The sequence below is a fragment of the Nilaparvata lugens genome, chromosome 4 (genome assembly GCF_014356525.2).
Source record: "Nilaparvata lugens isolate BPH chromosome 4, ASM1435652v1, whole genome shotgun sequence".
NCBI classification, from domain to species: Eukaryota; Metazoa; Arthropoda; class Insecta; order Hemiptera; family Delphacidae; genus Nilaparvata; species Nilaparvata lugens.
In genome coordinates, this window is record NC_052507.1 from 52,242,470 (window position 1) to 52,267,541 (window position 25,072).

A 25,072-nucleotide genomic window follows, 5' to 3' on the forward strand; every position below is an offset into this window, starting at 1 on the left:
AATCTCACTCAGGCATTCAATTACACAACTGAACTCTGTTGTTGAAGATTTTATAGAATTATACAATAATACTATAAGCATTGAAACTTAGGTTTTTTATGAATAAATCTATTCAAGTAGAAGATAAAACATACAGCTTTCAAGCATTTTATTTACTAATATTATTACCCGATCGGTAACATGGTTTTACAGTGGCTCAATTTCATGACAATAATAACATTTTATTCGGCTTTTCAACATCATGGAATATAATGTGTTTCATATTTTCTTAAAATTTATGGAATCAGGGCTACTTATTTTTATTTATAAAATAGTATTATAGTACCCTTTTTTGAAATTAATATAAAATGGTCATTCAATTTGTTGTACTAGTCGTTTTAATTTATTTTTTAATCTATTATTTTATATTAAGCTAATTAAAAAAAGGGTACTATAATACTATTTTATAAATATGTGTTTCAATATGAATGTAAAATATTAAATTTACAAGAAAGAAAGAGAAGTAGCCTACATAGTTCTTATTTGGGATAATTCTTTTAGACTGGCTGAATAATAGATTAGAATTATGAAAATAATTAAATGAGAGCAAAATATGCTCTTAACAAGCGAAAGCCAAGGCTCCACCAACCAACTTCGTGGTATCTTCTAAGTGCAATCATTCATACCTCTTTTCCTTGTTTATTTTCTTAAAATAATATTATTTTCGCCAGTTATATGGCTCCATCGCCCTACTATATTTTTAATTAGTCAGATATCTCAGATCAATGTATTCTCAGTGTTTAAAAACATCTGCATACATGTAAGAACTGAATACTGAAACGTATTTACTGTTCCATCTAATTTAATTGCATTTACTATACTTTGTTCCTTGAATCATTTTATTATAATGATTGGCTTCCTTTGACTGATCCTGATTCATGATCTGGAATCACAAATTTGGTTTTGATTATGAAGCAATGCGATAAATAATCCAAGATCGACTTGAAGCTAAATCTGGTGATGTGGTGATAATGTAATTTGAATTCAAATAGTTCAACTCAGTCTAAAAACTTTACTTACCTATTGCAATTGGGAAAAATATTTCCTCTAATTGTAATCGTTCCTCCGGGTGAAAGGGGACCAGCAATTGGACCTATATAAGGGACAATCTGTAACCAAAATAATATAGAAAATATAAAAATTCATAATATAAACATTTTTATTCTAAAGAAAGCAGGGGTGAAGATTCAGAATCTTCATTTCCAAGAATAAATCGGATTGAAAAAGCATAGAAGTAGCTTGGGCTCAGTTTATACTTGCAGTTGTGGGATGCTTAAGCAATTTGTCCAAGTGAATAAATAAAAATATATATTTATTGCCAAAAAACATAAAAAATGCAAAACAATAATATTTTAAACAGTATTTTTGGCGTGACTGGGATAAGAGAAGCCTTGCGCTCCAGCCAAACCAATAGTCTGTTGAAAGCGTGTATAAAAATAGCGGTGAACACAGTGCGGAAATTTATGAACACCTGCTGTCAATGCTACCAACATTCAGCCTATTCATTCTATGCGTATGCTTACAATTTTAATAATTTTTTTACTATGTAGTATCGACTAGAGTAGTATGTACATTTCAAGAAATTTAATCTGGCAGTTTTCTCTCTCTCTCTCTCTGATGACATGCGATTGGCCATTGGCAAATGGCAGGTCACAGACCTTGTGCAGTTCGATTTCAGCAAAGCGTTTGACAAGGTCTCTCATCCATTGCTTTTCTGAAGCATCAATGTCACCTATCTGATTTAGTTGTTGCCTGGTTCTCATCATAGCTATTGGGTCGCTTCCAAGCTGTTATTGATAATGTTGGAAGTATGTCAGCATGGTATCCAGTGTCGCGGGGTGTACCACAGGGTTCGGTCCTGGGGCCATTGCTCTTTTCAATATTCATTAATAATGCATCATTAGTCTTTAAAACTGTTCATTCCACCTCTTTGACCCCATTCCGACTTCAGGCCCATAAATATTCTCTCACCCCTTTCTAAGGGTTTAGAGAGGGTAGTACATCAGCAGGTTAATAATTATCTTACAATGAAAAACTCTTTAAGTGATTTTCAATCTGGTTTTAAGAAAGGCCACAGTACCACCACTGCATTGCTTTGTGTGACTGAGGATATTCGTGGGGCGATGGATGGAAGACAGGCTACTCTGCTAGTGCTGATAGATTTCAGTAAAGCTTTCGATTGCGTCTACCAGCCTCTCCTGTTGAAAAAACAGAGGAATTTGGGGTTCTCCACTCATGTAGTGGATTGGTTCAGTTCCTACCTGAGCAACAGGTGTCAATCTGTGAAATACAATGGGTTCTCATGTGGCTATAAAATTGTAGAGAGGGGCGTTCCCCAGGGGTCTATACTTGGGCCTCTCTTGTTCAGTATATATATTAATGATGTAACCAATATCTTCAGATTCTCCAAACAGCACCTTCATGCCGATGACCTGCAATTGTACATCCACTTTAACTTGAACGACTTTACTACTACAGTTGACAATATGAATCACAATATTGTGTGAACTATTAGACAATATAAATCTTGAGACTCTTACAGACTGGACTGTGAAACATGGACTAAGAATTAACGAAACGAAATCCAAGGCAATAATTATTGGTTGCACTAAACTCATGACTCGCCGAGATTTCAACGTTGATAATGGACCGTACATCAAAATAAATGACAAAAATTTGAATTACAGTGACTTTGTTACAAATCTGGGACTGACGATAGACAAAACACTTGACTGGACGAAACAAATCAACAGCACCTGTAATAAGGTATTTGCTGGTATCCACTCACTTAATAAGGTCAGTGACTTCATAACATTTCATGTGAAGGTGATGCTGGTTAAGTCATTGATTTTCCCACACTTCTCTTACGGTGACATTGTGATCAATGACATGACTGTGGCCTTGTCTGAGCGACTGCAGAGGGCTAATAATTATTGCATCCGGTTCATCTGCAATCTTGGAAGAAATGATCATATCGGATATCACCCATTTTTTCCAGCAACTACATGTGCCAAAGCTCAAACATATGAGGGAGTATCACATTCTGATGCTGCTTCATGACCTATTACATTTAAAAACCCCAGGTTATTTGGTTAATAAACTTGTTTTTATTGGGGATCGTAGTGTGAGAGGTACTAGGCAGGGCTCCCAACTATTAGTTATTCCAAACCATAGAACATCCAAACATCCATGTACAACAAATCATTTCATGTACAGTATCAGCTTGCCGGATCTGGAATCTGTTGCCTCCAACGGTGAAGAGTATTGGCAGTCGAGCTCTGTTTGGTGTGGCAGTATTGAATTGGCTGGGATCTGGCGGCGCGGATTAGGCTTGAGTCGAGTTTTATTTTTATTGTTCTATTTACATTATCAATCTACCTGAATTTTGGTCCTTTTTACTATCTTATGCAACTATAGATTTTTATCTTATGTTATGTTGTTCTCTGATAATTAGTATACTTTGTGAAATCTTTATTTTTAGGGTGTTTTGTGTGCGTGTGTGAGTGAATGGCAACTTATTTAGATCATCATAATTTCTTATAGGTTCTCTTATAGGATTTATCACGTGAAATATTCTATTAAAATAATATTGTTTTCCAATAATTGTATTAATAAATTGAGTTTAAGATTCTCTTATATTATAAGTGAAAAGTGATTGTATTCTTATTCAGAATTTTATTTATTTCTATTATTAATCTTATGTAATCTTATTACATAATATGTAATCAATTATTTTTTTAACTATTGTGTAATCTATGTATGTAATTTTTTCTCATTGTAAAGGGTTGTGTGGTAGAGAGGACCAGGAGTCCTAACTCCACCCTAATAAAGGCAATTAATCAATCAATCTTTGCAGATTACCTTATTATTTATTGCCACTCATCTGTTGACGTCATTGCAGATTAATAATTATCTTACAATGAAAAACTCTTTAAGTGATTTTCAATCTGGTTTTAAGAAAGGCCACAGTACCACCACTGCATTGCTTTGTGTGACTGAGGATATTCGTGGGGCGATGGATGGAAGACAGGCTACTCTGCTAGTGCTGATAGATTTCAGTAAAGCTTTCGATTGCGTCTACCAGCCTCTCCTGTTGAAAAAACAGAGGAATTTGGGGTTCTCCACTCATGTAGTGGATTGGTTCAGTTCCTACCTGAGCAACAGGTGTCAATCTGTGAAATACAATGGGTTCTCATGTGGCTATAAAATTGTAGAGAGGGGCGTTCCCCAGGGGTCTATACTTGGGCCTCTCTTGTTCAGTATATATATTAATGATGTAACCAATATCTTCAGATTCTCCAAACAGCACCTTCATGCCGATGACCTGCAATTGTACATCCACTTTAACTTGAACGACTTTACTACTACAGTTGACAATATGAATCACAATATTGTGTGAACTATTAGACAATATAAATCTTGAGACTCTTACAGACTGGACTGTGAAACATGGACTAAGAATTAACGAAACGAAATCCAAGGCAATAATTATTGGTTGCACTAAACTCATGACTCGCCGAGATTTCAACGTTGATAATGGACCGTACATCAAAATAAATGACAAAAATTTGAATTACAGTGACTTTGTTACAAATCTGGGACTGACGATAGACAAAACACTTGACTGGACGAAACAAATCAACAGCACCTGTAATAAGGTATTTGCTGGTATCCACTCACTTAATAAGGTCAGTGACTTCATAACATTTCATGTGAAGGTGATGCTGGTTAAGTCATTGATTTTCCCACACTTCTCTTACGGTGACATTGTGATCAATGACATGACTGTGGCCTTGTCTGAGCGACTGCAGAGGGCTAATAATTATTGCATCCGGTTCATCTGCAATCTTGGAAGAAATGATCATATCGGATATCACCCATTTTTTCCAGCAACTACATGTGCCAAAGCTCAAACATATGAGGGAGTATCACATTCTGATGCTGCTTCATGACCTATTACATTTAAAAACCCCAGGTTATTTGGTTAATAAACTTGTTTTTATTGGGGATCGTAGTGTGAGAGGTACTAGGCAGGGCTCCCAACTATTAGTTATTCCAAACCATAGAACATCCAAACATCCATGTACAACAAATCATTTCATGTACAGTATCAGCTTGCCGGATCTGGAATCTGTTGCCTCCAACGGTGAAGAGTATTGGCAGTCGAGCTCTGTTTGGTGTGGCAGTATTGAATTGGCTGGGATCTGGCGGCGCGGATTAGGCTTGAGTCGAGTTTTATTTTTATTGTTCTATTTACATTATCAATCTACCTGAATTTTGGTCCTTTTTACTATCTTATGCAACTATAGATTTTTATCTTATGTTATGTTGTTCTCTGATAATTAGTATACTTTGTGAAATCTTTATTTTTAGGGTGTTTTGTGTGCGTGTGTGAGTGAATGGCAACTTATTTAGATCATCATAATTTCTTATAGGTTCTCTTATAGGATTTATCACGTGAAATATTCTATTAAAATAATATTGTTTTCCAATAATTGTATTAATAAATTGAGTTTAAGATTCTCTTATATTATAAGTGAAAAGTGATTGTATTCTTATTCAGAATTTTATTTATTTCTATTATTAATCTTATGTAATCTTATTACATAATATGTAATCAATTATTTTTTTTAACTATTGTGTAATCTATGTATGTAATTTTTTCTCATTGTAAAGGGTTGTGTGGTAGAGAGGACCAGGAGTCCTAACTCCACCCTAATAAAGGCAATTAATCAATCAATCTTTGCAGATTACCTTATTATTTATTGCCACTCATCTGTTGACGTCATTGCAGATTGCATAAACAATATTAATGCAAATGTCTCCTCACTTCTTCTTTGGGCTGATGCTCATGAGCTTGCCCACCGCAATCATACAAACACCACAAGAGCTATCCATGTATTCCCTACCCTCAATCATACAAACACCACAAGAGCTATCCATGGCTTCCCTACCCTCAATCATACAAACACCACAATAGCTATCCATGGCTTCCCTACCCTCAATCATACAAACACCACAAGAGCTATCCATGGCTTCCCCACCCTCAATCATACAAACACCACAAGAGCTATCCATGGCTTCCCTACCCTCAATCATACAAACACCACAATAGCTATCCATGGCTTCCCTACCCTCAATCATACAAACACCACAAGAGCTATCCATGGCTTCCCTACCCTCAATCATACAAACACCAGAAGAGCTATCCATGGCTTCCCTACCTCAATCATACAAACACCACAAGAGCTATCCATGGCTTCCCTACCCTCAATCATACAAACACCGCAAGAGCTATCCATGGCTTCCCTACCTCAATCATACAACACCACAAGAGCTATCCATGGCTTCCCTACCCTCAATCATACAAACACCACAAGAGCTATCCATGGCTTCCCTACCCTCAATCATACAACACCACAAGAGCTATCCATGGCTTCCCTACCCTCAATCATACAAGGTGGGGCAGTCAAACAGCACTATTTTAGGTATTAAAATAACTTACACAGAAAATATTTTTAAGTAATATATTCAACAAATAGTTAGAACACAAATGGAAATTTTTGTTATAAACAGAAAAATTGTTACTTTTTGAATATTACTCCAGTAAGGTGGAGACCATCATTTTGCACACATTGTCTAAGTCTTGAACTGAAATCCTCACTAACACGTCGTAGCACCTGTGGTGTTATTGCACGAATTTCTTGTGTAATCCGCATTTTTAAGTCCTGTATTGTTGCTGGACGAGTCTCTAGAACTTTTGACGTGAGGTATCCCCATAAAAAGAAATCACACGAGCTTAGATCGGGTGATCGAGGAGGCCACTGAATATCCCCATTCCTACTGATCAAGTGGTTCAGAAAAAGATTTCTCATAAGATCCATTGATACTCTTGCCGTATGGCTAGTTGCTCCATCTTGTTGAAAATGAGTGCCCTCATTCACATGAAATAGTCGAAGTTCAGGAATGAGGAAGTTGTTCAGCATTTGAACATAGCGAGCTGATGTTACTGTAACGGCGTGGCCGTTGTCATCCTCAAAAAAATATGGGCCAATTATTCCATTCGTAGACATCGCACACCAAACAGTCACTTTGGGCGAATGGAGTGGCCTTTCATGAAGCTCTTGAGGATTAAGAACAGCCCAATACCGAAAATTTTGTTTGTTTACGTTTCCAATTAGATGGAAATGAGCCTCATCGCTCATCCATAAGTTATGGGGTTAAGTAGTGGGTTGTCTTCAAATAACTGTAACATCTGCTCACAAAAGCCAACACGAATAGGATAGTCTGTAGGATTGAAAGCATGCACAATTTGAATTTTATACGGATGTAAATGTAAGTCATCATGTAAATTTGTCTTATGGTGCGAGTTGAAAGTCCAAGAGCAATGCTATGGCGCCTGGCAGATCTTCGTGGACTTCTTGTAAACGATTCACGTACAGCTTCCACATTCTCGGGCGCTCTAACAGTTCTTACACTACCACCCCTTGTTACTGTTGTTTTACCCGCTGTAAAGTCCAAACAGAAATGGAAATCCAAACAGTCCAATTACAGTCTGCTGTAATTGTTAGTCCAAACAGAAATGGCTTTCCTGCTTGGAACAGGCGCACGAGGTGCAAGATGAAAATTTAGGGGGAACTCGCGTTGTGCACGAATGAAACTTCGGCCATTTTCTAAATATGCTGTAACAATGAAGCCGCGCTGTTCACCGGTCCACTTCTCCATGGTTACTAACTTCAAAACGTCTAGAACATTCCGATCACTGCTACTTCCCCCACCATACACCTCCTCTACTACACTGGCTTTGTTAAATCGTGCGGTTTGACTGCCCCACCTTGTACAAACACCACAAGAGCTATCCATGGCTTCCCTACCCTCAATCATACAAACACCAGAAGAGCTATCCATGGCTTCCCCACCCTCAATCATACAAACACCACAAGAGCTATCCATGGCTTCCCTACCCTCAATCATACAAACACCACAAGAGCTATCCATGGCTTCCCTACCCTCAATCATACAAACACCAGAAGAGCTATCCATGGCTTCCCTACCCTCAATCATACAAACACCACAAGAGCTATCCATGGCTTCCCTACCCTCAATCATACAAACACCGCAAGAGCTATCCATGGCTTCCCTACCCTCAATCATACAAACACCACAAGAGCTATCCATGGCTTCCCTACCCTCAATCATACAAACACCACAAGAGCTATCCATGGCTTCCCTACCCTCAATCATACAAACACCACAAGAGCTATCCATGGCTTCCCTACCCTCAATCATACAAGGTGGGGCAGTCAAACAGCACTATTTTAGGTATTAAAATAACTTACACAGAAAATATTTTTAAGTAATATATTTCAACAAATAGTTAGAACACAAATGGAAATTTTTGTTATAAACAGAAAAATTGTTACTTTTTGAATATTACTCCAGTAAGGTGGAGACCATCATTTTGCACACATTGTCTAAGTCTTGAACTGAAATCCTCACTAACACGTCGTAGCACCTGTGGTGTTATTGCACGAATTTCTTGTGTAATCCGCATTTTTAAGTCCTGTATTGTTGCTGGACGAGTCTCTAGAACTTTTGACGTGAGGTATCCCCATAAAAAGAAATCACACGAGCTTAGATCGGGTGATCGAGGAGGCCACTGAATATCCCCATTCCTACTGATCAAGTGGTTCAGAAAAAGATTTCTCATAAGATCCATTGATACTCTTGCCGTATGGCTAGTTGCTCCATCTTGTTGAAAATGAGTGCCCTCATTCACATGAAATAGTCGAAGTTCAGGAATGAGGAAGTTGTTCAGCATTTGAACATAGCGAGCTGATGTTACTGTAACGGCGTGGCCGTTGTCATCCTCAAAAAAATATGGGCCAATTATTCCATTCGTAGACATCGCACACCAAACAGTCACTTTGGGCGAATGGAGTGGCCTTTCATGAAGCTCTTGAGGATTAAGAACAGCCCAATACCGAAAATTTTGTTTGTTTACGTTTCCAATTAGATGGAAATGAGCCTCATCGCTCATCCATAAGTTATGGGGTTAAGTAGTGGGTTGTCTTCAAATAACTGTAACATCTGCTCACAAAAGCCAACACGAATAGGATAGTCTGTAGGATTGAAAGCATGCACAATTTGAATTTTATACGGATGTAAATGTAAGTCATCATGTAAAATTTGTCTTACGGTGCGAGTTGAAAGTCCAAGAGCAATGCTATGGCGCCTGGCAGATCTTCGTGGACTTCTTGTAAACGATTCACGTACAGCTTCCACATTCTCGGGCGCTCTAACAGTTCTTACACTACCACCCCTTGTTACTGTTGTTTTACCCGCTGTAAAGTCCAAACAGAAATGGAAATCCAAACAGTCCAATTACAGTCTGCTGTAATTGTTAGTCCAAACAGAAATGGCTTTCCTGCTTGGAACAGGCGCACGAGGTGCAAGATGAAAATTTAGGGGGAACTCGCGTTGTGCACGAATGAAACTTCGGCCATTTTCTAAATATGCTGTAACAATGAAGCCGCGCTGTTCACCGGTCCACTTCTCCATGGTTACTAACTTCAAAACGTCTAGAACATTCCGATCACTGCTACTTCCCCCACCATACACCTCCTCTACTACACTGGCTTTGTTAAATCGTGCGGTTTGACTGCCCCACCTTGTACAAACACCACAAGAGCTATCCATGGCTTCCCTACCCTCAATCATACAAACACCAGAAGAGCTATCCATGGCTTCCCCACCCTCAATCATACAAACACCACAAGAGCTATCCATGGCTTCCCTACCCTCAATCATACAAACACCACAAGAGCTATCCATGGCTTCCCTACCCTCAATCATACAAACACCACAAGAGCTATCCATGGCTTCCCTACCCTCAATCATACAAACACCACAAGAGCTATCCATGGCTTCCCTACCCTCAATCATACAAACACCACAAGATCTATCCATGGCTTCCCTAGACTTCTCAACCGTATTGATCTACAGACACTTCCTGCTATTGTGATTAGTGATGTGCAAATAGTTTACTCAAAGTGCCTCAAAATCCTGGGTGTTCTCCTCAATCAAAGTCTTAGCTGGAAAGATCAGACTACTCATGTGTGCAGTCATGTTTTTTCAGGAATGCACCAGTTTTACAGACTCAACAACTTCCTTCCTTGAGCATAAGAGTCTTATTGGTGAGAGCACTGATACAGTCTTTGCTGGATTACTGTTGCTTGGCTTACATTGAGCTAACTGCTGAACAGAATAATAGACTAAAAAGATCACTGAATTATGCTGTCAGTTTTATTTTTGACGCTAAGCGTTATGACCACAACAGTCCTTTATTTAAGGAGCTGGGGTGGCTCAAGCGCAGAAAGTATTTCCTTCTCGTCTCAACTTACAAGCTAATTGTGAGAAGTGATGGTCTTGGCTATATTCGAGACTCCTTCTCACTCCTCGCTGACATCCAATCCAATTGTGGCACTAGGTCTCATCACCTCACACTCCAAATACCACTTCATCAAACAGCTATTTTCAACTCATCTTTCCTCACATCCACCTGTCGAGCATGCAACTCTCTGCCGTACCACCTGATCCAATACAATTCATTGGCTTGCTTCAAAAGGAATCTGTTCAAATATTTAATTGATGGTGACTAAGCTATCGTCCTGTTTGTCCTAATGTTCATTTTATTTTTCTGCGTTCCATTCATTATTATTTCTATTAATTCTATTTTCTTTAATCTTTCTTCCATCAATCTTATTTAACTAACTAGTTTGGCCGAGATGCTGCCGATCTACAATAGCAGTCCTAGCGTCCTAACAACCCAAAGTGCTAGAGTGGTAGAACCCAGCGAAAATCTGGGTTCCTTTTATATCCATAATCCTCGATATTCTACATCCTTAATGCCTCACCTAGCCTAAATATCCTCCCACTTGTACGTACCATTCATACCTTCCACTACCCTGTAAATTCTGCCCATTTAATTCATTTCATTATTTAATTATTTTCATGAGTTAAATATGAATAAGGTATATTATACCATTATTGTATTTAATTGATTTAGAAGTGTTTTTTTGTTTAATTTTAAAAGTGTTTGCCACAGGTCTTGTAAGACCTGGCAATGTAAGATGTATTTAATAAATATCAAATATCTTTTCTCTCTCTCTTCAACTACACTACATTCCTATTTATTTTGATTTAGGAATAAAATCTCATTATTAAAAATTTAATATCCTAACCACCTGCCATTGGCCACCTCACTTTAAACTCCATTTTTCAGCTTCATTTGATATGATATTATTCTTCCAATTTAACTGGATTTGTTGACTCAACTTAGATCTTCAATTTCAATTAAATTTATATTGAATGAAAAAAACTAAGAAAATGTCAAAAAAACACAGATTTATTGATACTTAGAAAGACCGGTTTCGGTTATTACACCAGTAAACTCTCTGAGTTTATCTGAGATTAACAATATCAATAAATCCATGGGTTTTTGACAATTTCTTAGTCTTTTTCATTCAATATGAATAGCACAATATCAACTTTTCAACTACACAAAAAGAAATTTAATTTATATTTACTTCTCTCTAACTGGTAATTAGTTCCACTGTTTATATATACGAAGGTAACAAATATCTACATATATACTGTAGCCTAAATGATTTTTTTTATATTGAGTGGAGTGAAGTTTTGTAGCTAGAGTTCTATATATTGCTGTGTTATTGTTACCATTAAGCAATTTATAGTTTATATTTACCTGAAAATGTATTTCTTGTAAATATTAATGGCTAATAAAATTCTTATTCTTATTCAAACATGAATATTGGCTAGCACACAAGTTCTTACTTATGCTATTTCAGCCTCAATATAAAAAAATCATGATTGACTTCTGCAAACAATGTGAATAATATTATATGTACAATCATTTCAATCTAAATTATAATTTTTCTAAGAATATTATAATAGCGTATTACTGGTATATACTAATAGGTACTATTCATATATTGTGCATTGTTGCATTCTGTCTATTTGTAATGTAACTTTTTGCAGATAAATTTGATTTGAGTCCCCCTACTCTCTGATTGCTCTCTTGAACTTCCAACAAGTTTTTATCTTACGAAGACTTTCCTTGACACTCTTGCTTGAGGGCCTTGAGGCTTCTGCACATGCCCTGCCCATCGGAGGCATATCAAGTTGGGTTTCTGTACAGAGGTCTATCAACTCAGCATTGGCACTTGACCATCCTCTCATATTGATCCATAAAGGATTTTTTCTCATACTAATAAGAGACTCCTGCTGTTTTATGGTTAAAGCTTCACTACTGTAGCAATCCAATGTTTTCATTTTTGTCTTATGCAGTTTAATTTTACCTGCATATTAGTCTACAAGATCAGCTACTAGAAAACCAGCAAATACCGCAAGAATCTAACAATTTTATAAAAGTTTTAAATTCTTTCAATAATGTTAGATAAATACATTTTTAATTTGTCTTGACCTTCTTTACTATTTATATAACTTATAAATGTTTAATTTTGGTGTCTTGCTGCTTATAAACAATAGAAACCTTCTATTTGAAAGCAAGAAATCTTGAGTTGAATTTAAAATTGGGACATTTGATGCTATTCAAAAATTATTATACTTACGGGATTGTGAATGTTATGACTCATTTCAATGAACTTGTAACATTTACATACTGCTATAAATAATATTAATTGATTTCTATCACAGAGGAATGACTTTTAAATTCTTTTTGTTAATAAAGTATATACATTTTTCAATATTTACTCTAAAACATAAAAGGCCTAATTATTATACATTGCAATTGAAGTTTATAAATATCTGTAATCAACTTAACCTAAAATCTAGACAATAGCTGATAAAATCAAAAATGTCAAATCGAAATGTTCAAAAGTGGGTCGACTACCCACATATGTCAGAATCTACAGTGGGTCGACGACAAACTGAGAATAATTATTCTAAACGATATTAATGTCTAACTAGTAGCTCTGTAAACAGTAGATCTCACGCAGTATTCTCATCCACAAGTACCTGATCCCTGATGTCAACTGTTTTTAATGTTAACAAAATCAGTTCACGTTTGAATTTGTATTCCATAATTTAATTATATTTATGTTAATTTGAACAATGAATAGTATATATTTCTATTCCAGAATTTATATAATATTCATCCAGTTCCGTAATAATCTTTACATCTAATGAAAATTAATTTTTTTCATTCAAAAATATTATAATTTCTTCAGCAATATTTAGTTCATTCAATTATTTTTAATCACCTATTAAGTTAGTTTTTTCGAATGTGATAATATTGATACTGATGGACACACATAATACAGTAATACCATGACTGCAAAACAAAATATTGAAACCAAAGACCTTAAAGCTACTATCAGACCAAATTTATTTAAAAAATTTTAATAACTCAATCCTTTCAGATTATATTATATAGAACATAACTTATCATACACATGATGAACATATGTGTTTGTCAACTTCCGTTCAATCTAATACAATCTATAAGGATTAAGTTATAACCATTTTGTTAATAACTTTGGTGTAAACCCAGCTTAAAGATGCATACCTCTTCAAGGTCTTTGATTGAAACTATAGACCTTATACAAATACATCTGTGTAATCACTTGTCAGCTGATTTATGATGAATAATTCTATAGTCTGATTTTTACTTTCCTTGCCCTATTACCATAGGTAAGGAAAGTATTGCTTTCCAAAAAAAAATTAAGGTACCCCAATTTTTAAATTTCTATACGTTTCAAGGTCCCCTGAGTGCAAAAAAGTGGTTTTTGGTATTGGTCTGAGGTCCTTACACTATAAGTATCCGACACGAACAATTTCGATCCAATGCTATTCAAGATGGCGGCTAAAATGGCAAAAATGTTGTCAAAAACAGGGTTTTTCAAGATTTTCTCACAAACGGCTCCAACGATTTTGATCAAATTTATACCTGAAATAGTCATTGATAAGCTCTATCAACTGCCACAAGTCTCATATTTGTAAAAATTTCAGGAGCTCCGCCCCATCTTTGCAAAGTCCGATTTTAGATTCCCAATTATCAGGCTTCAGATAGAATTTAAACAAAAAATTTTGAGTGGAAAAGATTAAGCATAAAAATCTCTACAATTAATATTCAGTAACATTTTCACCTGAAATTGAAAATAAGCACGAAATTCGAGAAAATGTTATTATTTCAATTGCAAACTGTTGGCAACTGTTGATTCTATTAAATGATTCACTATGAAGAGATAGCAGACCTCATATGTCTCCAGCGTTATTGTCCTATCACCAGCTGACTCAGATCTTTGTTTATAAGTAGACTTGAGATGCGCGGGAACACTAGCGTCAGGAGATCAATTTTCATAATGGCAAGGAAAGTTGTGTGAGTGCGCCACACCAGATTTTTACTCTAATATTGGCGTATGAAGGAGGCTTCTTTCTCCTTTTATATTATCCTTGAAATGCAAAATTTCCAAAAACCTTGTATATACGTCGACGCTCAATTCAAAAAGGAATATACCTGTCAAATTTCATGAAAATATATTACCACATTTCACTGTAAATGCGCAACATATAAACATATAAACATAATAACATATAAACATTTAAACATTAAGAGAAATGCCAAACCGTCAACTTGAATCTTGGACCTCACTTCGTTTGGTCAATTGAAAAATTAAAAAAAAAATAGCTCAGAAGGGAAAGCCTTTTTAGAGATACAATTATTCTGGATTTCCGGAGACGAGGATCTTATCATTATGGGGAATCTCAATGTGAGGACAATGAAGTCTTTGGTTTGAAAAAATTTAACTCAGTAGATTACTCATTCAAGACAAATCTCATTTTATTCAAAATTTTAGAATACAAGAAAAAGGCGAGAGCGAATTTTTCTGTCCGATTACTGGATATGAGAAAAGTAGCTGAAACTGGAAAGTGAACTGAAATTACGCGTATTTTAGCTACTCTGTATCTTGCACATGGAAAGGTTGCATGAAAAAAATTTGGCAAGAGCGGATTGCTCAAAAATGTATAGACACAAAGAAAGAAAATAAAGAATGGAATAAAACCCAAAAAAGGAACTCTCTCTACACCCATACATAACCTATAGCTACATTTGGACTGTTGTATGAATTAGAATTGGAATCGTTCTGGGCTTATAAGCCTGTGGTAGGTACTTTTCTGTAAGTTGTTTAATTCTATGATTAAATAAATAGATACTCTGCTGCGTGTGGTATAGAATTCACTCTTCAGGAAAATTTGCAACTCCTTCCCCAAATTTTCAAATGGGTAGAAACTAGGCTATTCTAATAAATTTAAAACCCATACAATGTTGGGTTTTCTATCATGAATCATGTATAGCATTATTCTGTGGTGTGAGACAGCAGTCTTCTCTAATCCGATTGAGGATGTGGCTTTTATAGTTCCTGCACACATGTTGTCGGAGAGAACAATTTTATAAGTCAGTTATGTGTTAAGAAAAGCTAATAATTAAAAAATCTAGTGTGGTACACTCACACAACTTTTCTTGCTCATATTTGAAACTATGATCAGACTTCTGTTTATGTGTATACTAGCTGTCAGGCTCACTTCACTTGCCATATCCATCTAGCCAGGGGGCTCCACCCCCTGGACCCCTGACTGGAACCTCCAAAAATGAGATCAGCAGGCTCGCTTCGCTCTCCTGCATGTAGACCTCAGCGGAACCTCTGTACCGAATTTGAACATATTATGTCAATTTGATCTCGAAATACACATGTTACTATATCAGCATATCTTTGGCGAACAAAATTCTTCCACCTCAGCTAAACCTGTGTACTGAATTTTTTTCAATATATTTCCATCAATTATTGATATATTGAAAAGGTGAGGAAACACAGAAAAGCTGAGTAAAAGGCTAATTTTGGCTAACTGGATAAATTGGTATTCAGGAGGTCCTGGATAAATGCATTTCAATATCCAACCTAAGAAAGTCAACTCAACTTAATGCCAACCCGACAAAATTATAAATTTAGTTACCAGTTAACAACTGTTTCGAAGAGGTACACTCTCTAGATTATAGTTCTATATTAACATATGGTATGTACATTTCAATTATAATTTTAAGATATTGGAATAAGAAGAATATGCTAAAAGAACCTTAAACCCTTAAAAACCACCCTTTGAGTTAAAATATCACCAAAAGATTTCTTAGTGCGCCTCTAGAGGGCCGTCTGAATATACCTACCAAATTTGAATGTTTTTGGTCTGCAAGTAAAAAAGATTTTTAGTTCTGCGAGTGAGTGAGTGCCATTTCACTTTTATATATATATATAGACATAATATTGTTTTTAGAGTACTTATTCCTTTGTGTGAATTGTGAAATTCGATGATTTTTTTAGTCGTCATTTTTTTAAAGTTGTCAAAACAGCTGTTCTACAGATGAAATATCTCGACTACCAGTATGTGTTCTTTTTATGAACTGCGCTACCTACCTACCTCATGCACAAGAAGGAGGTTACTAAGTCCATTTCTCAAGGATGAGGTGGACCCCCCATTAGTTTCCCAGAAAGTAGACTCACGCCAGTTAATAGAGACAATAAATAACTATACAGGATTGTAAAAACTGTCATACAGACTTTGGTCTTTGTATACTGGCGTCAAGCTCCTTTAGTTCGTATGTTGTCCGCTCTGACGCTAGTTGTTTGTTAGTGCTAGTTGTCATTTACACACTTTGTCTACTTCTAATTCTGTATATTTTAAGATGGTATTTTCTGATGTATTTCATTCATTTCATTGTTCTAGTAATTTATATTGCAGTTTTCGTCATATTCTGCAATTATTTAAGCCATTTTGCATTGGTTCTGTGTCATTTTTATTTTCATCACTTCCAACTCCCATCAATGGCTATCTTCAGGGATACTTTTGAGTCAGTGACTCGAGTGACCCGAAGCCGAACAAAATGGCGGCTGACCCGGGGCAGACTAGTGATCCCATGGAACGACAACCAGACATCGACCGGTCGATGCTGTTTGGCGCGTACTTTTGAATATTCGGATGGCGCGAATATTTGAATAAAACACACACACACACACACTGGTGTGACACTAAAAGTAAGTTGTTTTGCAAAACAAACATGGCTCATGCTGTAATAAACATTGATATATATAGTTAGAAGACTAGAACTGCGTTTGGAAGCATGATGCCTCCTTCATTTCTTGTCGCCATTGAATATCGGGCAAGAAGTCAGGCGCCCAGACAAACTTATATGGGAAAACATCGACTTTCATTGCGTTATATCTTTCGACATACTTGATGGATTTCAATATAATTATTTTTCAACTTTTCGTCATTTCCATCACCATATGATACAACTTCAACTTCAACTTCAACTTCATTTTATTCATAAAAGTTGAATGAACTTGAAATATTTAACATCATTAGAATCGGTGATTCATTCGCTATAAGTATGGAGAATTTTAAAGTTCTAGGTCAATCTTGAGGAGATTATACGACAATATATTTGAAGATACAGTGAATTAACTGTATGCTCAGTGTGGTTACTCTAGAACATTTTTACTACACGTGACGTCACACTGGCGTTCCCCCCACCACTTTGAATCATACACCTGTGAGTGATCAACCTTTTGTCTACTAACGTTGCTTAAGTATAGGTACCTAACTATACTCTATACTCCTCTATTTAATATAAGATAATAAATAACTACATATTATAAGAACGGGAAAAATAAAACAAAAATTATAGATTGCTAATATTACCTTATATTTTATTAGATGGCAAATAATAATAAATTAACCGTTGTCACAATATTTCGTGAAACTGTTTCTCATTCGTTTTGCAACTTAAGTATAGGCAACGTTAGTAGACAAAAGGTTGATCACTCACAGGTGTATGATTCAAAGTGGTGGGGGGAACGCCAGAGTGACGTCACGTGTAGTAAAAATGTTCTAGAGTAACCACACTGAGCATACAGTTTATTCACTGTATCTTCAAATATATTGTCGTATAATCTCCTCAAGATTGACCTAGAACTTTAAAATTCTCCATACCTATAGCGAATGAATCACGGTGTTGGAGCCAGCTCTAGTTTTCATTTTTCGTTTTTGAATTGGACGCGCGCTCCTCGTTCAGTTCGTATTTCTTTCACTTGAGTGCGTCGCGCTCACTAGCCGGTAGGCTGTTTCTTTCAGTTCAGTCTCGCTTTGTAATAGCTTGCCACGAGTCGGGAATTGATATTATTCGTCGATCATTCCCAGAAGAAAATCGTTCTTCAAATTATTATTTTTTCGTTAATGTTAAATCGTACACCATAAACCTACGTTTGGAAGAGTGTTTGCCAAACTCCCTTTAGTTGAAAGTTTTAAACTATTATTTTTCGATTGGAAAGTTCACCGATCTATAGTCTTTAAGACATTGTAAATATCTTGTCAGAAATATATGTGCAACGTTATATGATGGAAGCCGAATTTACCAACAGTAGATGACAATTAAGCTTGCCTTTTCACCATCCTTGATTCATCTCCTACCTCGGGGACACCTGAATACCTTACCTGGGAGTTGTAAGCTCAATAATATAAATATTACATTAGGTACTCTGCAGATTTTCGGTGAGTTGTTCTTTTATATATTCATTGCATGTACTTGTTTCTGTAGAGATATCACTTGTTTCTTTTCTATTCAATACAGTCCACTTTACATCAAAATTATTGATTACCAATTTAAAATCAATATAAATTTCGTAAAGTTGAACCTTAGAGTTTACATTGGTCCTCCGGGCCGGATTTTATTGGCTATTTTTTATTCAAATATTTGGCAAGCACTTATCCAATTTTATTGTAAATCGTTTGTGCATGCTAGGGTTCAAACCTGTTTGTACATTATGAATTGAGCCGATCAAGTTGGTTCACTCTTATCTCTATTGTCCGATCGGAACCGTTACTTTGCAATGCTGATAACGTTATCGCTTAGCTTGCTTCGTCTATTGAGCTTTCTCTGTTCAATTTGTACTAACATTATCATTTTGCTTGCTTGAATCATCAATGAAAATCGTTCATTGTTGCATTCGTAATTTTATTCGAAAATTAGTAAATGAAAATCATTAAGACCTTTCCAATATCCAATCATGAGTGAAAAGAAGTTAAAGCTCAAACGAGCTAAACTTGAGCAATATTTCTATCGTATTCAACGTACTTTCGATTTGTCGAAAAAGGCTTTAAAAGAAGAAGCTAGTGCTAAACAATTTCTAATTCTCTATAGTTCCACTCTTAAAACTGTTCAGGATTATGAAGCTGTTGAAATGGAAATACAGGAGCTTGAAATGGAAAAAGACCCGGAATTTGTACCCAAATTTAGTAGTTCACATATGGAAATGTTCGAACATATGGAAGCAATTGCTAGTGAATTGAAAAAACGCAGTCAGGTTGTACCTAGTGTTTCTACCCCGGCTCAACCTGTATCTTCCAATAAGGATTCGTCTAATATTTTACCGAAAATTGAAATTCCTGTGTTCGACGGAGATCAATCAAAATGGGCGGTATTCTACGAAATGTTTAAATGCATGATTCATGACAACAAATCGATTCCAAATCAACAAAAGGTCCAATATCTGGTGTCCAAACTATCTGGAGAAGCGGCTAATATTTCACGTCATCTACCACCTATTGCTAATAATTATGAAATTATTTGGGATGCATTAATTAAGCGGTTCAATGACCCCCGCTCACTCTCAAATGTGTACTTGAAACAAATTTTCGAATTCAATTGTCTAAAATCTGAGTCTCGTGCAGGTTTAGTTTCTATAGTCGATCAGTTCTGTGGTTCAATTACTGCTTTAAAACGCCTACGAGGTGAAGATGTATCTGATGCAATATTTCTGTTCCAAGCGTTGAAAATTTTAGATCCTGTTTCTCGAAAGGCATTTGAAGCTTCAGTTCATACTAAGGATGATCCCACATATACTGATTTTGTTTCATTCATCGAAAGGCAGATTAAATCGTTACCGCATGACGAATCGTCTAAACAATGCAAGCCAGTAGTGAAACCAATACCAAAATCCAAAGTGTTGGTTGTTCAATCGAATTCGCAAGTGACCAAATCACCGGTAAAAATATCAGAATGTCTGAAATGTTCGATGACAAATCATAAATTGATCAATTGTCGTCTTTTTCGTCAGTTATCACCTTGGGACCGTTTTCGTTTTGTTAAGGAGAAGGGTTGCTGTTTGAAATGTTTCTCGCCAGCCCATCGTAGTAAAGATTGTACTTCTTCCAACTGCGAGGAATGTAGTCAGAAGCATAATTCGCTTTTACATTTCGGAAATGCTTCAAATTCGTCATCAAATTCGGATGCGAAAAAGGTAGAAAATAATACTATTACCTGTTGTTCTATCGATTCGAAGTCGGCACCGTATAGTGTTCTACTATCAACTGCTCAAGTCGAGGTACCTGATAAGAGAGGTAGATTGCACAAAATAAGAGTTTTAGTTGATTCAGCTAGTCAAAGTCATTTCATTACTCGTAAACTTTGTCGTAAATTGCAACTATCGATTTCTCCTTTCCAATTAATTGTGAATGGTTTTGGCGGAAATTCGCAATCAGTTTTTGGTCGTACTTTTGTCACGCTTCAATCTCGACTCGATTCTAGTGTTAAATTTTCCATTGAACCATTAGTTGTCGAAAAAATCATGGAACAGCTTCCCACTAGTAAAATTGATAATTCTAAATTATCAAATTTGTTTGGTCTTCGACTTGCTGATGAAAGTTATCACATTCCCAGCGAAATTGACGCTATTATAGGAGCTGAATTAGTGCCCCATATTTTCCGAAATGGTCGTGTGGAAATTGATTCGAATTATTTGATGGCCTTGGAAAGTGTTTTCGGTTATATTTTGATGGGTAGAGCCCCTATTTTAACTCAATCTTCAGAAAATTCAACGTGTTTGATGACTTGTCTAACATCACCGTTGGATAAGTTAGTTCGAAAATTTTGGGAAGTGGAAAGCGTTCCAGATGTAGGAAAACAACTCACTGCTGATGAGTTGGAATGCGAGAAGGATTTTGCATCGTCCGTTCGTCGTGAAAATTCGGGTAGATTCGTTGTCTCATTATCGTTTTCAAAATCCCCTGATTGTCTTGGTGATTCTTATGCTATGTCAGAACGTCGACTCATCAGTTTGGAGAAACGACTGGCACGTGATCCAAACATGCGTTTAGTGTATCACGATGTCCTCTTGGATTATCTCAAACAAGGACACATGGAATTGATAAAAAATCAGAGTGATAAAAGTGGTTATTTTATACCTCATCATGCTGTAATCAAAACTCAGAGTCAATCAACGCCTTTGCGTATTGTCTTTGACGCAGGCGCGAAAACTACTACTGGAGTATCATTGAATGATATACTTCATATCGGCCCCAAGTTGCAAACGGATATTTTCGTTCTGTTAGTCAATTTTCGGTTATTTTCTATCGCTGTAACTGCTGATATAAAGCAGATGTATAGACAGATTCTTGTCGATGAATCGTGTCGCAAATTTCAGCGTTTGTTATGGAGATTTTCGTCCAATGATCCCATACAAATTTTTGAATTAAAAACTGTCGTATTTGGTCTGAGTGAGTCACCGTTTCTAGCTCTCAGAACTGTCCATCAACTTGTTCAAGAAGAAGGTGAAAATTTCCCTGATGCTAAAGCTCGTATTCCGAGTGACATGTTTATGGATGATTTGGTGACAAGTGTGTCTTCTTTAGGTGAAGCAAATCGTCTTTGTAGTCAGGCTAAAGAATTGTTCGAGAGAGGCGGATTCGAACTTACTAAATGGAGTTCCAATTCACCTGAATTGATGAATGATTTCTCGGAAGATGAAAAATCGGCCTTGTCTAAAGATTTCGAGATGGGAAATTTGTTGGCTGTCCTAGGTTTGAAATGGCAACCTGGTAGTGATTCGTTTTGTTTTTCAGTGAATCCTAATCAGTCTGTTCCTACCAAACGTCACATTTTATCGGTAGTAGCACGCATTTTCGATCCTTTGGGACTCTGTCACCCCTAACTTTGTTTCTTAAATGTTTAATTAAACAATTATGGAATGCTGGTCTTGATTGGGACGATTCAGTACCTCCCTCTATTGCGCTTCAATGGGAGACATGTCAGAAGGAGTTCCCTTTATTGTCCAATCTCTTCATACCACGTCATTTAGGAGTGATGAATGATTCGAAAATTACTGTCATTGGTTTCTGTGATGCATCGACTTTAGGTTATGGTGGTGTGATCTACATAAAATCTCAAATGGATATGCAACCTGCAACTATCACATTGTTGTGTGCTAAATCAAAAGTCGCGCCATCTAAGACTTTATCCATACCTAGGCTTGAATTATGCGCGGCGCTCTTGCTCGCTGAATTAATACAGGTTGTTGTCTCTGTTTTGAGCCTTCGTTGTCACGTGACTCGCGTTGTTGCATTATCGGATTCAACTGTTGTCTTACATTGGATCAGGGGCTGTCCATCTAGATGGCAATCTTTCGTCGCTAATCGAGTTACGAAAATTCAAGACTGTCCTATCAACGACTGGTTACACGTGGCAGGAAATTCAAACCCAGCTGATCCCATTTCGAGAGGTTTATCCCCTTCTGAAATAATTAATCATGATTTGTGGTGGTCTGGCCCCTCTTGGCTAATGTTAGAAGAGAGTGATTGGCCCGTCAAGGTCGATCTGGAACCTATAGAGTGTCTACCTGAGGTCAAGGTTCACTCAATTGTCACTGTAGTACAGTCGGAAAATTCATCTATTAATTCGATTCATCTTTTAATTGCTCGTTGTTCCAACTACCAACGTCTATTGCGTATCATAGTGTTAATATTGAAAGTACTTCGTCTATTGCCTAAACCTCATGAATTAGATTTCGATTTGGCGGAAAAACATTGTGTAAAGTCGTACAAAAAATTCATTTTTCGAAAGAATTACTGGAATTGAAAGCTGGGAAAGAATGTACTTCTCATCTTCAACAACTGTCACCCTTTCTTGATCATGATATTATTCGTGTGGGTGGACGTTTACAAAATTCTGAGTTGAATTATGACAGCTGTCATCCGATTATATTACCGAAAAATGATCCATTGGTCACGCTTTTGATTGATTATTTTCATGAAAAGCACTGTCACGCTGGACCTCATTTATTGGCGTCTATTTTGAGACAAAAATATTGGATTTTATCAGCCCGTGTCCTTATAAGGAGTCATGTACGAAAATGTAACAAGTGTTTTCACTATCGTCCCACTCTTACACCGCCGAAAATGGGCAATCTGCCAGCCTGTAGAACTCTGTCGTCTAAACCATTCGTCCAATGTGGAGTTGATTATGGTGGACCCATTCGAATCACCATGGCCAGGCGTCGGAATCCTTTCATATTTAAATTGTACATTTGTCTTTTTGTCTGTATGGCAACTAAAGCCGTTCACATTGAATTAGTTTCGGACTTATCGACCCAAATGTTCTTATCAGCTTTTCGCCGTTTCCTTGCTCGACGAGGTCCTTGTAAGGTCATGTATTCCGATAATGGTACCAACTTCGTCGGCGCCTATGATGAGCTAATAAAATTGTCACGGATGCTGAACTCCAAGGAATATCAAAACCTGCTCCAGAATGAACTTGCTGATCATAGCATTGAGTGGAATTTCATCCCGCCAGGTTCACCTCACTTCGGCGGTCTTTGGGAGGCGAATATAAAATCAGTAAAGTCACACCTGTTTCGAGTTATTGGTAACCAGTTGTTGACTTACGAAGAATTGAACACTGTCTTAGTTCAAATTGAGGCTGTACTTAACTCACGCCCGTTATGTCAAATGAGCGCGGATCCGAGTGAACCCCTCGCCCTCACACCGGCTCATTTTCTCACTTTGACACCTCTTAAGTACCTTCCTATGTTAAATGTGGAAGATCGTCCAATGAATCGTTTGGATCGGTTTGAATTAGTCAATCAAATGGTTCAGTCTTTCTGGAGTTGTTGGCGCAAAGAATACTTACATGAATTACAAACCCGTGTGAAATGGTATAAGGATTCCACCCCTCTCACGGTTGGTACAATCGTCCTAGTGGATCAACCAAATGTCGCACCGTTGAAATGGCCTCTGGGGGTGATTGAGGAAGTATTTCCCGGTGCTGACGGTGTCGTTTGAGTGGCTATGGTGCGGTGCGCCAATGGTCGCTTCAAAAGGCCGGCTACAAAGTTGTATCCGTTGCCTACTCAATAATTTTCCTTTTGCATTTTTTGTTTTATTCTCGTTTTGTTTTATTTTTATTTCTTTCGTCGTTTATTCATTGTTTTTCCGTTTCTTTGTTCTCTAGCCTTGTCTGAAAATAGCTTTTCAGCCGGGGGGGGATGTTGGAGCCAGCTCTAGTTTTCATTTTTCGTTTTTGAATTGGACACGCGCTCCTCGTTCAGTTCGTATTTCTTTCACTTGAGTGCGTCGCGCTCACTAGCCGGTAGGCTGTTTCTTTCAGTTCAGTCTCGCTTTGTAATAGCTTGCCTCGAGTCGGGAATTGATATTATTCGTCGATCATTCCCAGAAGAAAATCGTTCTTCAAATTATTATTTTTTCGTTAATGTTAAATCGTACACCATAAACCTACGTTTGGAAGAGTGTTTGCCAAACTCCCTTTAGTTGAAAGTTTTAAACTATTATTTTTCGATTGGAAAGTTCACCGATCTATAGTCTTTAAAGACATTGTAAATATCTTGTCAGAAATATATGTGCAACGTTATATGATGGAAGCCGAATTTACCAACAGTAGATGACAATTAAGCTTGCCTTTTCACCATCCTTGATTCATCTCCTACCTCGGGGACACCTGAATACCTTACCTGGGAGTTGTAAGCTCAATAATATAAATATTACATTAGGTACTCTGCAGATTTTCGGTGAGTTGTTCTTTTATATATTCATTGCATGTACTTGTTTCTGTAGAGATATCACTTGTTTCTTTTCTATTCAATACAGTCCACTT

General features: G+C 36.7%; 1 protein-coding gene across 3 annotated transcripts in view; it reads right to left on the minus strand.

Moving 5' to 3' along the window:
• Nucleotides 1-12,934, minus strand: part of LOC111063421 (galectin-9) — a 33,779-nt gene extending 20,845 nt beyond the window's left edge. For all 3 annotated transcript variants that reach the window (XM_039425816.1, XM_039425814.1, XM_039425815.1), the window contains exons 1-2: nucleotides 12,690-12,934; nucleotides 1,060-1,148 (exon numbers count right to left, since the gene is read on the minus strand). In XM_039425816.1, the coding sequence (XP_039281750.1) occupies nucleotides 1,060-1,148; nucleotides 12,690-12,713 (113 nt within the window). In that variant the 5' untranslated portion in view covers nucleotides 12,714-12,934. The remainder of the gene's footprint in view (nucleotides 1-1,059; nucleotides 1,149-12,689) is intronic.
• Between the last annotated feature and the right edge of the window lie 12,138 nt (nucleotides 12,935-25,072).